The sequence below is a fragment of the Eubalaena glacialis genome, chromosome 17, assembly GCF_028564815.1.
Source record: "Eubalaena glacialis isolate mEubGla1 chromosome 17, mEubGla1.1.hap2.+ XY, whole genome shotgun sequence".
Taxonomy (NCBI): Eukaryota; Metazoa; Chordata; class Mammalia; order Artiodactyla; family Balaenidae; genus Eubalaena; species Eubalaena glacialis.
In genome coordinates this window covers 13101363-13118612 of record NC_083732.1, presented here as the reverse complement: position 1 = coordinate 13118612, position 17250 = coordinate 13101363, and the positions used below count along the sequence as shown (strand labels likewise).

Below are 17250 nucleotides of genomic sequence, written 5' to 3'. Positions count from 1 at the left end.
AATTTGTATCTTATTACTCATAATTGCCCCAGCTGCACATGTATGCAGTTATTTTTAGTCCCTTATAGTTTCTTTCAGGTGCAAGCACTGGGTTAAAGGGTCCCAGGTCCCAGCCTATCACATAAAGAGGAATTCTTTGATAAAGTGAGTATAGTCACAATTTGTTTTGCTAGGTTTAGATTTTCACACCATGTTTCTTTGAGGCAAATATATTCTGCCCTGGATTTGGTATCAATTTCTTGGATTTTGTTAACGAAGAATTCCAAGAACAGAGACCTGGCTGAAATAAAGAGGTGTTTATTTGGGGTGTGTTAGGACTGCAGCCTGGGAGATACAGCTCCAGGCAGCACTTGAACTGTGTTCTGCCACACTACAAAATGGGGGAAGCTCGTAAAGGCAGAAAACCATAAGATTACATAAATGGTTTGTCAAGAATTAGGATTGGAGCTGGCAAGAAGTAAGGGTGCTTGCTAAACATGGATTGTTTGGGCGTTGAAATGATTACATAGCTGCCATAGGTAGCGGGTAACCTTTGAGACTACAAGGTTGCAGCTAGCAGCTGCTAGCACATACTGTTTTGAAAACAGCTGGTGGTGTCCTGAGTTTGACACAGCGCAGAAAATTGAAGTTCTCAGTGATGCAGGAACATGTCTGAAACCACACCCAACACTGTCCACCCAGCTCAATTTTGAATGCCTGAAACCATAGTTACTCCATTTTGATTTTTAAATGACTTAAAATATGTCATCAACTTCCAGTTTTTACAGGAGGGATGATGTGTCTTTTACGGATTCAACTGTTTAATTATATGCTTTCATATGTATTCTGTCTGGAGACAAAATCATCAGCCTGTCTCCTCTAGCACTAAGCCTAATGCTATGCAGCCAGGACTCAAGATACAGTGATTGCGAGAAACAAGCGTAATAAAACACAAAGCACGAAAATCAACAGCAAATTATAACATGTTCATAAAAACAAGGCAAGTGACTGCTTTATGAATGCTTTTTCTTAACGCTCTACCATTATTATCAATCAAATTAGTAACAATAGCTATTGTTATAATATAGAGGAAATGTAACAGCTTTTTTTTCCGGTAACTAGTTCTTCTGCGTGTGTTAAGGGGTCGATTCCAGATGCCCTTACTCTAAACTGGGGTGTCCAATACCACCACTTTTTAAAGTACTGAACTACCTGAGGAAGTAGAAGACCAAGCAAATATAACTAGGAATGGGAGACCCTTTCTTTTTAGAGCATTTTCTGCTTGCTTGGATCCATTACAAACTGGTAGACTAATCACTTACATACTCAAGGAGAGAGCTCACAGCGAGGTCCTCAGGAGCCTCGAAAGCCTCTGTGGAAATTCCCAAAGCGCCTCCTCTGCTGGCCACGTACACTTGCGGCGCTGCCGGAGTGCGCCGGCTGCAGGGGCGGGGCCAGGGCCGGAAGGGGCGGGGCCAGGCCTGGAGGGCCCAAGCGCCCCTCCTGGGCGCGGTGCGTTCTTTTCTGCCGGGCCGCCGGAGAGGAAGGCGCTTCGGGCACCGGCGGCCTTGCGGGCGGGGCGGCAGCGCCTGCGGGCCTGTCACCGGGCTCTTTGAGGGGGTGGGGGGGATTCCCTGCGGTGTTAGATCCTCTTCTTTTTTTCTGCCGGGAACCCGGCTCCGAGCCAGAGCGCATGGGTCCGCCTCGGGCCTCTCCGCTCTGTGGGTCCCGCGCCCGGGGCCTCCATCCCGGTGCCCTCCGTCCACTGCCGGGCACAGCGGAGCGGTCGGCGTGGCCTCAGCCTCAAGGTCATGTCAGGAGGTCCCCCTTCCTCTCCCCCTCCCCAGTTGACGCAGCCTCGAGCTTTCCTCCGCGCCTTCTGCTCTGTCGCGTTTTGTGAGTATGTCGGAGCTGACCCTTCTCCTTAGCAAGCGCCGATTTCGACTGTTCTCAGCTCAAACTAAGTAAGGGCCTTCTGCGATTCACTCGGTTCTGAGGCGGCTGGAAGGCGCGGCGGGTGGCTTGGCCGAAGCCCTTTTGTATCCCCAGTAAAGCTTTGTGTGCGGCCTAGATGGTTTCAGGGTCCCTTAAATGGGCGCTCATTTATCCTTACTAAGGAAACGTTCTTTAGCGGGGGAAGGGATCTTAGGTCTCAAGACAACCTTGACCTGACTTTGTGATTGGTTTCTAAATTTGTTAACAGAGCACAGTTTACCTACTAACAATGATTTCTGGTCTCGACGCAGTGGAGCATTGTCGGCATTTGTTCCCGGATCTTCTTTTGTAAATATGCTCTGGAGACGTGGCATTGAAGTTGGAGAAGAATCCGTACAGTATAGGAGGCCCTTAGGCTGTAAATGCCGGCTATACCCTTAGATGCTTCGGGTCACAGAGATGTGTATTTCTGGATACAATACAGAAGAAACCGGTCAAGAGCTGGGAGACCGGAAGAACTTTCGCCTCTTCAAAAGCAAAGGTATAAATGAACCTCGTCCATGGGACTTGGTATCGTCATGCGTTTGTTTGGTTTTTTCCTCCCCCCAACTTGAAATACAAGTTGTTTCATCTAAAACAATCCAACGGTTAACTGTCAACAAGGCAAATGTGATGGCTGGTAGTAGTTTATATTTGGTATTACAGTCATCGTTTTTGAGGCCTCAGTGGCTTGAATACTATTTTCATTGCTAAGTGTTGGTATTTCTAAAAATTTTACAAAATAAATGTTTGATTAAAGTTTTGATAATGTATGTAAGTCTTTAAGCATAATAAATACACAAGAGCCCACTGATCCATTTAAGAACTGGGATATTATCAATACCATAACATCTGTTTGCTTCCCTATCCCATTCCTTCCTTCCTTCCTTCCTTCCTTCCTATCCCATGCCTTCCATCCTGAGGTGCCCATCATCTGGGATTTTGTGCCCAGACTCGGTTTTTTGAGGGGAGTAGGGTGGATAGCAGTTTTATTATACATACATATCCCTAAACATTCTTTGTTTGTTTTAGGCCTTAAACAAATAGGACTTGCATGTATCAATAGTTGTCAGAAGTGCCGTGAATCATATATTAAACTGAAGTTTTCCAAGTTGGAATTACTCATAACCAATAGTATGTGTTCCTAATATTATGTGAAATATTTCAGCATTTCAAGACTTGAAAATGATAAATTGTCTTGCAAGGCCCAACATTTCATATGTCTTCATAAATCATTTCCAATAGCTGTCCAGTTCAATGATTTATCCTCCTGGGGTTCTGTAGGACATGATCTGTGGCCCTGGCCATGCCCTTTGCAGTACATAAATATGCTTTCAGGCAACTTGGGACTTAATTCTACAGGACTGTGTCCAGTAATGATGTCAACATAATGTATCTCTGCTCTGAAACTATATTAGATCTGCCATAATAATGCTCTTAGTTAGAGGTCTGCACACTTGTTTTTATATATCTAACCTTTAACCTGGCTCATCTCATTCTTGTCAAGCTCTGAGGCAGAAAAGCAATGGTTGGGTACTCATTAGGACCATCATGTCTTAAAATCTGTACTGCCACAGTAAAAGAACATCATAAATATATCCATCAGTTTTGCCCATGCTAATGAATCCATTTCCAGCTTGGAAAGATCATTTATGGAATTATTAGGGCCTAACCAGTCAAAAGGACTAACACATCCTCAAGTCATTATAGATATTTAAAATTGGGGGTTTATCAGTTTGACTACCAAAAAAAAGTATAATTAAGCAGCAAGTACATTCTTTTGTTCCTTCAGAAATGTGTTAAACAACAGATAGAAAATGACTCCACTGTATAGTCTTAACGTTAGTAGTTTTTATTATAAATTTGATTGGGAGTCAGGAAGATTGCAAGTTTTTTTTGTTTTTTTTTTTAATGGCTCCTGATAAGAATGGGAAAAAAAATCCTACTGGACCATACTACATATAAGATGCCAGACAAACAGATACAAGTACAAATGAGAATTCACAGTGAAATATATTTAATTTCTAGGTACAACAGAGCCTATGAGTTGAAGATGAATGAAGGTCGTTGTGATAAATGTTTTCCAAAAACTTGTCATAGAGGATGGCTGTGCATGTAACAAGGTACCAAAAGTTATAATGTTAAATTGTGTGCTTTTTTATGTGTTTGTGGTATTGTTCCTGAAGCGCAGTACCAAAAATGTTTAATAACTGGCACAATGATGACTTACTTTTTGCCGTTTACCCAGCTGAGGGTATCTTTGAAGAAATAATTTAAGACTGAGATGCCAATAATATATATTATGTGAATTACTCAAATATAATGCAGTTTTTTATTAAAATGGGTGAAATGTTCTTTTCAGCATGTAAGTACCTGCAGATGAATGTTCAAGTCCTTAGCAGTGGTGTTTAAAAATTCTTCATCGCCTCAAGTAAGTAATTAAGATTTGTCAAGCAACCACATCTAGAGATAATTTGAAAGTACCTGATGAATTCCAAAGGGCTGAGGCCATTTCCTGTTAAAGGTGCCTTTGTGTGTCAGGTTTTGATTTTCTTCGAGTTTTGATTATGGATTGATTTTCACTGTTGGTTTCTGATTTTTTCCAGAGGTGTGGCATACAACATTTTGGAAGGGAAAATGAAGAATTGGTCAAGAAGACATGAATTAAAGCGAATGACGAAAATTAATATTTTATTTAACATTGATCATCTCACAATAAATTATGTAGAAAAATATAAGTTCAAATGATTTTAATTGCTGGGCAATAAAGTCTGTTTTCTTTAAAATATATCAGGTCTTTAAACAGCTTCATTTTCTTTTTTTTTTCAGATTTTTTTATGTTTATTTTATTTTACAAATTTATTTATTTATTTATTTTTGGCTGCGTTGGGTCTTTGTTGCGGTGCGCGGCCTTCTCATTGTGGTGGCTTCTCTTGTTGCGGAGCACGGGCTCTAGATGCGTGGGCTCAGTAGTTGTGGCTCGCGGGCTCTAGAGCGCAGGCTCAGTAGTTGGGGCGCACAGGCTTAGTTGCTCTGTGGCATGTGGGATCTTCCCAGACCAGGGCTCAAACCCGTGTCCCCTGCATTGGCAGGCGGATTCTTAACCACTGTGCCACCAGAGAAGCCCCTAAACAGCTTCATTTTCATAGTTAGTAGTCAGACTTGTTTTTAACATACTTTAGGGATAGTATATTCTTGTCAATAACTAGCTCCTCTGTGGATAGTGATTCTCTTTGAAGTGTCAGGTGGTGGGCAGCTGGGGAGACTTTTTAGTACATCCAGTTCTCATACACTTTCTTGCCTTATGGGGTTTCTGGAGAGGTGCTAATCACTGTGTACTAAATAACTATGAGAGCCTCCCCTTCAGAACCTGCTGTTGTTCCTGAAAGACAAGCATAGTTGACCCTTGCCCCTTAGGGGCGCCAACCCTCCTCAAAGTCAAAAATCCAAGTATAGCTTTATAGTCCACCCATTGTATCCAAGGTTCCACATCCTCTGATTCAGTCGGCTGCAGATTGTATAGTGTAGTATGTATTTATTGAAAAAAAAGAAAATCCACCCTTTATGTGGACCCATGCAGTTCAAAGCTGTGTTCAAGGGTTAACTAGTTGAAATTTCTCAACTCCTTAAATTACCCATTATAAGTAAAGGTTTCACCTATGACCTACAGATTTTTTAATTTTAATTTTATTCTTGGTTTGCTTTTACATTTGTGAAGAAAAAAGGATTTGGGAATTAATTTAGGACAAATTAGGATTTGTCCTATTCCTAGTATTAGTAATAATATTCTAGATTAAGGCAAATAGTGACTGGACAGTCCAATCTGTCCAGGGCATGCAAATTTACAGGAATTCAAAAACAACTGAAATCCTACCCAGGTGAAGATTTAAATTTAGCTAAATCTTGCTTTTCCCCTGTTGAGTCCCACAGTACATAAATTCCTTGCTTTTATCAAGGTTATAATTTCAATATGGTAAGTCAAACAGTATAAATTGTACAGCAATATCTCATCACTTCCCATCAGAGGCAACGTTTTGTTTTTTTTTTTTTTTTTTGAAAAGCACTTGTTATTTAATGAATCTCCCACCATGTGGCTTCAAGCTACCAGGACACAAGCCCCACCGACACCCTTAATCTTCTCCTCAGCTCTTCTGCTGAAGAATTTGGCCTTCACGATGACAGGCTGCTTCGGGAGCTTTCCCTTCCCCAGAACTATGTAGAAACTGATTGCACCACATCAATGATAGGAACAGCTCCAGTCTTGTTCTTGGCAGCATTTACCCGTGTCTGCTCACTGACCAAGGTCCACAATTTATCAAGGTTGACAGTTAGGCAGAAGCTCTGGTTCTTCCTTAAGTGGTAATGCCTCATACCAACTTTTCCAAAGTATCCTGGGATATTTGTCAAAATTGATCCTGTGGTGATGCATGCCACCAGCATTACCGCGGCCTCCCGGGTGCTTACGGTGTTTGCCTAACATTTGAAAACCATTTTCCCCCAGTGTTTGATACTAGTCCTTTCATTTCATCAACAGAATCTGAACACTTCACAAGTGTAAAATGGGGGCCATTTTATGGATCCTAGTTTTATAAAACATGTTTTGACTTCATCCCATAGAGAACAAAAAACTGAAATGTAGTATATAAGAAGCCACAAAATAAGGTCTTTAATTTGTAATACATGAATTTTTTTTAGACTATGTTTGCCTTCTGAAAACAACACTGTATGGTCTCTGGCACTAGTGGATATTCAGTAAATACTGTTGAATGAACGGCTAGGAAATAAAGTAATAAATGACTTGTTAAAGTCCTCTAGAGAGTGAGAGAGCTGTCTGCCTTCACGGTTAAACTCCATGAAGTACCTATTTCTAAAGAATTGATGCATGACAGTGTCTTGGTTAATAAAGTGCCAATTTTGTGATGACATTTTCCTTTTAGTGAGTAGAATTGTCTTTTTTATTAAAACTTTGGAAAATAAATACAAGGATTTGGGGATTTTACAAGATAAGTATATTTTTGCACGGTGTTTCTACCTTTTCAGAGCAGATATCTTCCCTCCAAAAATGAAGACAGGGTTTGCAAATTGGTTTCTTTGCCTTTTGGTACCTTTCTTGTAACTAGTTAGGTTTAAGGAACCAACTACTGCTCCTTGATTCAATGGAACTTACTTTTTTTCACTTAACCTGGTTTAAAAATGGAAAATTTCCAAGGCTTTTCCTGATCCCATAATTAGGGCTTCTAAAACAACATAATAGACATGTCAATATCTAGCATGAAAAGTCCTTACATTGAAGGCTTCTGGTTATATAAATGCTGTTATTTACTCATCAGTTTTTCAGGTTCACAAATGAAGAAAAAAATGGTTTTACTTTGTAAGTAAATATTTAAAGTGTTATTGCCATCTTGTGACAAATAGAGGGAACTACACAAAAGTTACTATTTTTTTTTTTTTCCATTGCTTAGTTTGCAACATTCTTTATATTTTAATCTGTGGACAACTGGTACACTGGGCTAACCAGAAGTTTTTTTAATAATATTATCCTAAATTATAAATTTCTGCTGTTGGCTTTGAGATTTGTATTAGTGTTTATTCCATTAGCAATTAATTTGAAGAAATCATATTTTATATTTTTTAAGGTGGCATTCTAATGTACCCCTACACACATTACCTGAAGCATTACTTCAAAATCACTCACACTTTTTTCCACTGCTTAAAAAGGAATGAAGAAAAAGAATTTCCTCAGATTGCCTATTCATCGCTAGCAAAAATAGCTGTCCCAGGTCCATATGTGGCAATAAACTGTTGGAGCTGTTGTTGGCACTGAGTCAGATAGATATCCCTTTGCTCTAAATATTCTTCATTATACAGTTCAAATGGAAATACTGCATTTGGAGCAACACAAAGTACAGCGGCCCCTAAGTGAAGGAGGAAAAAGTATAAATGAGAAAAACTTAAAGTGCTAAATATGAAATCATATTTTCAACAAAATACTGAAAGTTTTACAATTAAGTTCTGATCTATCTAATAGAGTATTTCAATAGCTATTATTTTTTAAAAAATTTTGAGACCCAGGAAACAGGTTCAGTAAATGCACAAACTGGTACCAGGGTCAATGGAAGAAACATTGATGTTTAAATTTTAAAGTTTGGAAACTATAGAAATTTGTCATCCATTGAAATAGCCATTAGTGTTCTGAAGCTGAATAGTGATGTGAGGAGGTGGAAAAAGTAAGGAGAGAAGGTATTGGAAGGTAGAGAAACAATAAAAAGATAAATCTATGGAATAGAAGAGAAATAACCTTGCGTATATATTTAAATGATTTTTGACAAGGGTGTCAAGACCATTCAATGGGAAAAAATGGTCTTTCCAACAAATGGTGCTGTGAAAGTGATATCCATGTGCAAAAGAATGAAGTTGGTTCCTTACCTTACATCATAAAAATTAACTCAGTGAATCAAAGACCTACATGTAAGAACTAAGACTATAAAACTCTTAGAAAAACACACTGGGGAAATGCTTTATGACATTGAATTTGGCAATGTTTTCTATGATATAACACCAAAAGCATAGGCAATGAAAGAAAATAGATAAAATAGGCCACATCAAAATTAAAAACTTTTGTGCATCAAAAGTTACAATCAACAAAGTGAAAAGGCAACTCACAGAATGGGAGAAAATATTTGCAAGCCATGTATCAGATAGGGGGTCTACAACTGAACAATAAAACAGCCTGAATAAAAAATGGGCAAAAGACTTGAATAGACATTTCACCAAAGAAGATATGCAAATGGCCAATAAGTACATGAAAAGATACTCAACATCAGTAATCATTAGAAAAATGCAAATGAAAACCACAATGAGATACCACTTCACACCAGTAAGAATGGCTACTATCAAAACCAAAATAAAACAGAAGAAAGTAACAAGTCTTGGCAAGGATGTGGAGAAATTGGAACCCTTGTGCACTGTTAGTGGAAATGTAAAATGGTGCAACCCCTAAGGAAAACAGTATGGCAGTTCATCAGAAAATTAAACAGAATTACAGATCCTGCAGTTTGGCTTCTGGGTATATACCCAAAAGAATTGAAAGCAAGGTCTCAAAGAGATATTTGCACACTCATGTTCATTAGCAGCATTATTCACAATAGCCAAAGGCAGAAGCAACCTAAGTGTCCATTGATGGGTGAAGAGATTAACAAAATGTGGTATATATACAGACAACGGAATATTATTCAGTCTTAGAAAGGAAATTCTAATGCATGCTACAACGTGGATGAACCTTAAGGACATTATACTATGTAAAATCAGCCAGACAAAATAGGACAAACATATGATTCCACTTAGATGAGGTACCTAGATAAGTCAAGTCCAGACAGATAGAAAGTAGAACAGTGCTTGCCAGGAGCTGGGGGACGGGGAGAATAGAGAGTTATTGTTTAATGGGTATGGAGTTTCAGTTTGGGAAAATGAAAAGGTTATGGAGTTGCTGTGAATGTCCCTTACACCACTAAACTGTACACTTAAAAATGGTTAAGAAGGTAAATTTTATGTTATGTATATTTTACCACAGTTGAAAAAACAAAACAAAACCTTTGACTAATATTGCAGAAGTTAAGCTCTTAAATTCTATTTCATTGATTCACTGAATGAGCACCTAAATGTAACTGGCTGGGAGTACAACTGCTGGCCAAGCAGACAGTGCCTACCTTCCTAGAGCTATCTGTCATTAGTAAACACAAGTAGCCTCAGACTTCTGTGACTGCTCCCTGTACTGCTTTACCTTACCTGAAACCTTGCTGTCCCTTGAGAACACTGCTTTCCTTGCAGCTCTCAAACACCCCACATACCTTAGTGTCACAAGAAAGAGTCAGTGCCTAAATTGCTGCGCATTTGCGGCTTCCAGACCATTCTTCCCTCGTGTGAAAAATCTTTCTTCCTTTGATGCCCAGTGCCACCTGGGCTTTATCACCCTTTCCCCTTGCACAGTGAAGTCAACAATCAGCTCTTAGTACTTGGCTCACAATCTTCCTCTGTTCCCTAATACCTGCCATTCAGCGATTTCCATGTGAATGACCCATTTAACTGCCAGTCTTCAAGTGTCCTGACCTTTTCCCTCTACCTCCACCACACATTCCCAGAGTCAGAGGAAACTAATAGCTACAGAAACTTACTTCAAAACCATGAGTTCAAATGTCCCTCTTCTCTATGCTACCTCCTATGCTTCCAGGTCTTCTATCTCAGAGACCTCCAATCTGCTTCCTTCAATTCACTTCCCTCTTTTAACCAATTTGAGTCCTTCCCTTGCCAGTCCCCCCACTCCCTTGCCCCCCTGCAACACTCTGCCACACTCATCTATCAAAACCTCAACTCTGCATGAACACGACCATTTACCTTGTGCCTGCATTCATGCTGCTAGGCAGAAAAACACATAATTGGCATTGCTTGGTTTCACTTTAAATGAATCACAGAAACCTGAGACGGGGAGTTGCACTGCCTGACAACCCTGTTGAGTTTCTCTAACACATTTGCTCTTCTTTCCCCACCACCCCCACCCCCGCAATGACTATTACATTCCATTCTTTTCTCCTCAAACCTTTCATTTTTAGCTGATGACCTTGTTGACCTTGTGTAGAGTAAAAGACCAAATCTACAGACCTACCTGATTCTGTATCCATTGTTTTCCCTCCTATAAAATGAAGTGACTCTTCTATAAGAGGCCTTTACCTTCACATGTGCTCTGGATCCCATCCCCTCTCACCTTTTTAAGGACTTTACGCCTTTGATCTTCCCCTCTTTCTGTAGTTTCATTAGTTTACTTTCTACTGTGCATCATATGAGCTATTATCTTCTATCTTAAAAAAAAAATCCCTTTCTGGACCACACATCCTTCTCCAGCTAATACCCTATTTCTTTCCTCATCTTCATAGTCAAACATCTCAAAATTGTCTATGTGTGCTGTCTCCATATCTTCACTTCCTACCCCACCCGAATCCCCACTCCATTGAAATAGCTCTAATCACGACCACCTACAACCTCTAGATGGCCAAATCTAATCTTATTCAAACTCTCAACACATGATACAGTTGACCACTCCACTCCTTTCTTGAAACACTCTCTTTCTTGGTTTCTATAATACAACTGCTTCTCGGTCTCATTTGTTAGTTTCTCCTCCTCAACTCCATTTCTAAATATTGGAATTCTTCAAAGGCAGTCCTGTGGTTCTCTGTATAGTCTCTCTCTCTATGATTTCATCCATTCCATGGCTTTGAGTACCATCTCTGTGCTGATGATCCCTAAATTATATTTCTAGGTTAGAACTCTCTTCTAAACTCCAGATTATTATATCTGTCTACTGATATCTCTGTAGGATGTCTCAAACTTATATATATAATTTGATCCCCGCCCCAGCTCAAACCTTTTTCTCTTTCTTCTTAGTCTTGGTAAATGGCACCATGATCCACTCAGTTCCTCAAGGCAGAAACCTGGGAGCTTTCCTTAATTCTTCCCTCTCCCCACTGCCCAACTCCTAAATCTAGTTCATAAATGCAACTATTGGTTTTTGCATCCAAGAAAAATATCCCTGAGTAGGGATTATTTTCCTGCTATGTTTAAAGTAAAATTTAAGGAGCTCTTAACATTGTTTTGCTTCAGACTTGAAAAAGAATATACCTAACTGAAACTTATTATGAAAACAAGTAACTAAAGGAAAAAAAACTTCATATAGTTTTATTTCCCTCAACAAAAGCTTTCTTATATGCTTCAAGAAAGTCTTGACAAAATAGTTATCAAGTGAAAATAGCCATATTCAGTCACAGGAGTCCTTAATATTATAACACCACAGTTTCTAAATTCAAAGACACATTTTTGTCTTCTTACTGAAATCTAGTTGTATCTTAACAATTTTGATGGTGATAGCATGTCACAGTAAAATTGGCAGCATTTTTTCTTCATGGTATGTAAAATAATGTCTTAGATTTTATCAAGTATATTTTAAAATATAGAATAAGAAGGTAAAGATAAAGCAAGTTAAAAACAAAAATACATATCCTTCTTATTTAATATTGGTTGGGAACAAGCGATTTTCTCTTTTGGTAGGTAAAACTAATTCAGGATGATAATTAACCTTTTCTGGGGGTTATGAAACTCTAAGACATACTTCAAAAAACTTATGATTGGGGGAAAGTGGCAGGGGTGGTGGTGGTGGGATGAACTGGGAGATTGGGATTGACATGTATACACTAATATGTATAAAATGGATAACTAATAAGAACCTGCTGTATAAAAAAATAAAATTTAATTTAAAAAAAAACAAACTTATGATTCCTCTCCCTAAGCAAAAAGGTAGAAAGCACATGCATATACAAATTTACATATAATTTAGGGATTCACAAGCCTCTAGGACTCTCTCAGTATCCATGGATCCTAGGTTAAGAATTCTTGATTTAGATAATTATAGAACAAAGTTCTAATGTTCTAATGGATCTCTGTGAAAAGTTTTACAATATAAATTGAATTTGAAGCAAATTTAAACACTAAACATATACACACAGGAAAGTCAGTGTTAATACATCCTTTCACTCTCAGGGCTGGAACTGAAAATTAATAAAGTAAAAATCTCACTAAAATAGAGTCGGGAGGCCAGAAGGGGGAGCTCTCATGCATGTACCTCTCAACATCAATACAGATCTCAACAGGAAGAGACATACCCTGCATCTCCAGCAGGAAGTGACACTACTTTACTACCACCAGCAGGAGGAAGAAAGATTTTCTCCTTGCCTGGCAACAGCGCCCGCAAAGACAGACTGTCACAACGCAGCCAATGAAAAGCCACTATACTTGGAACTCCCAGTTTCCTCCAATGGACTTTCTGTTATAACAACCCTCCCAACTCCACTTCTCCTCTATAGAAGAGTTTCTTCTTTGCTTTACCAGACTTGCATGTGATTTACCATAGTTGCAATGTCCTGAATTGCAATTCTTTCCTGTTCCTGAATAAAACTGTTTTGCTGATAAAATAACTGGCTGTTTTATTGTTTTAGGTTAGCAGAACCAAAGTTTGGTTTAAAGAATGGTATATCTCATCAAAATTAATGTCCCATATAATTCAAAAAGAACTTTGTGAGGATAATTCTCTTTACTCTTACCTTTAAGAACCCCTTTATGTTTTTATTAGCAAAACCATGATAAGCTCCTTTGATTTCAAATAATTAAATGCTATAGTCACAGTATTATAACTAGCAATTCAGAGAAGGTGGTGATGCAAGATGATCACATTTTCTTTGGTTATGTGTCTAACTCCACTCTGGGGGATTGCTTGACAATTAAATGTTGCATGCTATTTTAAAAGGAAGATAAATTTTAAATCATTTCATGTGTCATACATTTTTTTCAGAATTCTCTAAGCAATGCAAAAGTTCAAGCATAGAAACAATTATGCACAATTAGGAACTTGATATCAGATAATGATACTACCTGTAAATAATTACTAAATGTTTAAATTCAAACAGGACTTACCTGGTAGAAATTTATTATTCTTTAAAATATTGTTTAAAATATATGTAACATCTTAATTTAACAGATTAAGAATCTTCAAGTTTAAATATAATTATTTGTAGTTATCATTAATAACTTAATAGATTACCATATTTCAATGTTAGAGATGTTTCAAATAATAAGGCTGCAATAAGTACATCTTCTTTAAGCACTTTATTCCTTAGGTTCAGTCGAGCATGGGCTTCAGATAGGGAAACTCTAAAAAAGAAAACTGATGCCAATCAAAATATGTTGATATTATAAAGATAATATATATTTTGGCAGGAACAAACCAAGATATGTGTGAGCATAAGCCACACCTTTAGTTTAGTTTCTTTTCAAAGCATTTTTTCCTACCAAGTTGAATAGACTGTTCCAGAACAAGGAAGTATCCTGACTTATTATCAAAGAATTGGTTTCTATCCTGGCTTTTCTTTATTATTCTACACCCCGCCCTCCCCAAGTTCTGTTCAGTTAAATACACAATTGGAAAAATTAACCTAACTAAATATCTCTTATAGACACATCCTTCGTGTTTTCTCCCAGTTCTTAATCCATTTGAGGTCCTCATAGAATCTTGAAATTTCAGTGTTGGAAGAGATTTTAGAGAGCAAATTTCAAATCCCATCATGTAACTGAATTTTCTCTACAACATCCCAGGCTACTTATTATTCGGTCCCTTTTGAACTTCACCTAGGATTCACTAGGAATCATGAGGCAATCCATTCCTTTATTTTTTATTTTTAAACTAGCTTTAATGTACTTGAATGATTGCTGGATGTGGGAATCAGAAAACCTGGGTTATGTCTCTAGAATTTACTAGCTGTGTGAGTTTGTATGAATCATTTAACTTCCGAGATGTTTTGAAACTCTGCTATAAAATGGGGATGATAATAATTAATAGGGTTATTGTGATTTCAAATAAGGTATTTGAAAATTTTGGGACTCACCCACAAAGATTATATAAATGTAAGCTGAAATTGGTTTCACTGCAATGTATACCAACTGGTCCCTGTTTTGTCTTCTGGGATTACAAAACAAGTCTAATACTTCTTAAATGTGACAGCTCTTCAAATATTCAAAGACAACTTTTCTAGTTGCTCCATGCTTTATTTTCCCCAAAATAAATATTCCTAGTTCTTTTTTTTTTTTTTTTTTTGGTGCGGGGGCTGCACCACACGGCATATGGGATCTTGGTTCCCCCAACCAGGGATGGAACCCGTGCCCCCTGCTTTGGAAGCGCAGAGTCATAACCACTGGCCCGCCAGGGAAGTTCCTCCTAGTTCTTTTAATATGTCATGTGACATAATTTTCAAGCCCCTTGTCATCTTGGCTATTCTCCGTGTGACCAGATTTTGTTAATATTCCTTTTCAGTACAGTGCTACAGGTGTGATTTGATCAGCAGGGTAGAGGTGGGGCAGAATTAGCATTTTCTCAGTCTTGATACTATGTTCTATTACTACAACCCCAAATCACAGTATTATTTACAGCCATATTACATTGCCTACTCATATTATATGTAAAATAATGAAATCTCAAATCTTTTTCATATTAAGCCAGATCACCCCTTACCAATGTATTCACACTTATACCAGGGAGGTTGGGACCTAATTAAAGACATTACAGGGACTTCCCTGGTGGTCCAGTGGTTAAGACTCCACGCTCCCAATGCAGGGGGTCCGGGTTCAATCCCTGGTCGGGGAACTAAGGTCCCACATACCACAACTAAGCCTGCATGCCTCAACTACTGAGCCCGCATGCTCCAGAGCCTGTGAGCCGCAACTAGAGAAGCCCGCACGCTGCAACAAACACACAGCACAGCCAAAATTAAAAAAAAAAAAAAGACATTACATTTGTCCTATTAATTTTCTTCTTGCTAGACTAAAATCATAATTTGAGCCTGTGAAGATCTCTCCAGAGTTGTTTATTTACAAATTTGATTATCATGTTCCTGATGTCCTCACCCAAGCTTCTTCTAAAATTGTTGACCAGGAGAGAATATGAATATAGCCTTTCAGGGAAAGAAAAGAGCATTGTTCAGCTCCACTTCTCTAGAAAAGCAAGGCTGGTGTTATTAGGTACCTGTCTATAGAAGGAGGAGAAAAAGTCAAGGTTTATGACTCTTCTGAGTAGTGCTTCAATTACTTTGCTATTTCATAAAACCCATCTCCATCTTTAATGTTTATTTCTAAAATAGGAAAAAGTAGAGTTGTCATATTAAAATTAACTCTGCTTTATTCTTGGATCAGTATAGTCAAATGTAAACTGAGGCTATGTGAGTTTAAATAAAAAATATCTTTTTACTACAGAGAAAAAGCATTATGAGAAAATAGGACTTTCAAACCTTTTAAGGTTTGAGTATTGAATATTTGAAATATTACTTCAGAAAATGGAAAGCATTATACAATTCTGTTTACCATTTTAAAACATCACAGTTAATTTCTTCCTTGCCCTATCTTTAGCAATTTTTTAGCTCTATGAAGATAAATATACAGTTGAAGAAATTAACTAAACATATTTATATCTTATAGTCCTATACTTGTCATATCCTATCAGTCCTTCACTTATCTTATTTTGTATTGCAGTCATAAAAAGGTATTTATTTATTTATTTAATGGATTATTTTACCCCTGGTCTTACTTCATAATTTGGTTGAGATTATACGTTAACCTATATTAAATGAAGTAATGGTCTATCAACAGGGGACTGTTTAAATTATGGTACAGCCATATCACAACATAGTAAAACTGTAATGCAGCTATTAAAACAGAATGAGGTAATTCTTTATGCGCTGATAGTATGACAGCATGATATGTATACCTGCATGATTCCATTTGGAAAAAAAGAGAATATCTATCCATATAGGTATATACCGATTTATATATTATAAAAATATTTTTATATAATATATTTAAATAACATATTCATCTAAAATATATAACATAGTCAAATAAAATATGTGTTTGATATACTTCACACATTTAAATTACATATTTGTATATGCTAGTATTTGAATGAATAATATCCGGAAGGATACACAAAAACTCTTACCAGTGATTATCTCTAGGCAGTGGAATAGTAATAGGTAGGGTTAGCAGGGCACTCTACTCATTATTTTAGACTTTTCTTTCAGTACGTCTGTACTTTACTTTTACAATAAAAATTAGTTTAAAAAAAACCTTTCAAGGAACAATAATACATGAGTTTACTAAAGTATTTAAAAGTACAAGGAACAGGGGACTTCCCTGGTGGTGCAGTGGTTAAGACTCCGAGCTCTCAATGCAGGGGACCCCGGTTTGATCCCTGGTGAGGGAACTAGGTCCCATATGCATGCCACAACTAAGGAGCCCACGAGCTGCAACTAAGGAGCCTGCCTGCCACAGCTAAAACCTGGTGCAACCAAATAAATAAAATTAAATTTTAAAATTTAAAAAGTGTTACAGATGTTAACACTTAAAAAAAAAAAGAGTACAAGGAACAATATACTTAATTTTTTTTCTAGGTTCAACTACAAAATATCTAGAATGTAAACAGCCCCATTTTAAAAAATAGTTATTTTCATTTGAATTCAGTGCATTTTTCTCAGACATATCTGATACAGGGTATCCAATAAAAATTAATTTAGTGAAAACAAACTGTTGGAGGTTCAAATGAGGTAATACTACAACAGAAGGAATTATTGTCACCTTAAATTCTTTTGGAACAAGGTATATTATAAACCAACCAACCAGCAATCAAACAAACAAACAAAAAAACAAGTGAGA

At 37.6% G+C, this 17250-nt stretch overlaps 1 protein-coding gene, 1 long non-coding RNA gene, 1 other non-coding gene and 1 pseudogene across 4 annotated transcripts in view; 2 read left to right on the top strand and 2 right to left on the bottom strand.

Moving 5' to 3' along the window:
* Nucleotides 1-1474: 1474 nt before the first annotated feature.
* LOC133077103 (uncharacterized) lies at nucleotides 1475-4709 on the top strand. 2 transcript variants are annotated; one of them, XR_009697663.1, is made up of 5 exons: nucleotides 1475-1943; nucleotides 2183-2455; nucleotides 3982-4076; nucleotides 4316-4384; nucleotides 4560-4709. It is a non-coding gene; the product is annotated as an uncharacterized LOC133077103 (long non-coding RNA). The 2 variants fall into 2 exon arrangements; XR_009697662.1 differs by having other exon boundaries at nucleotides 1479-1943; nucleotides 2226-2455.
* On the top strand, nucleotides 4163-4245 carry LOC133077506 (small nucleolar RNA SNORD87). Its single transcript, XR_009697774.1, has one exon. It is a non-coding gene; the product is annotated as a small nucleolar RNA SNORD87 (small nucleolar RNA).
* A 1293-nt stretch (nucleotides 4710-6002) lies between the features above and the next one.
* On the bottom strand, nucleotides 6003-6382 carry LOC133077210 (large ribosomal subunit protein uL15-like; annotated as a pseudogene).
* Nucleotides 6383-7701: 1319 nt separating this feature from the next.
* Nucleotides 7702-17250, bottom strand: part of MCMDC2 (minichromosome maintenance domain containing 2) — a 35472-nt gene continuing 25923 nt past the window's right edge. The window contains exons 13-14 of the mRNA XM_061171957.1: nucleotides 13595-13704; nucleotides 7702-7868 (exon numbers count right to left, since the gene is read on the bottom strand). Coding sequence (XP_061027940.1) covers nucleotides 7702-7868; nucleotides 13595-13704 — 277 coding nt within the window. The remainder of the gene's footprint in view (nucleotides 7869-13594; nucleotides 13705-17250) is intronic.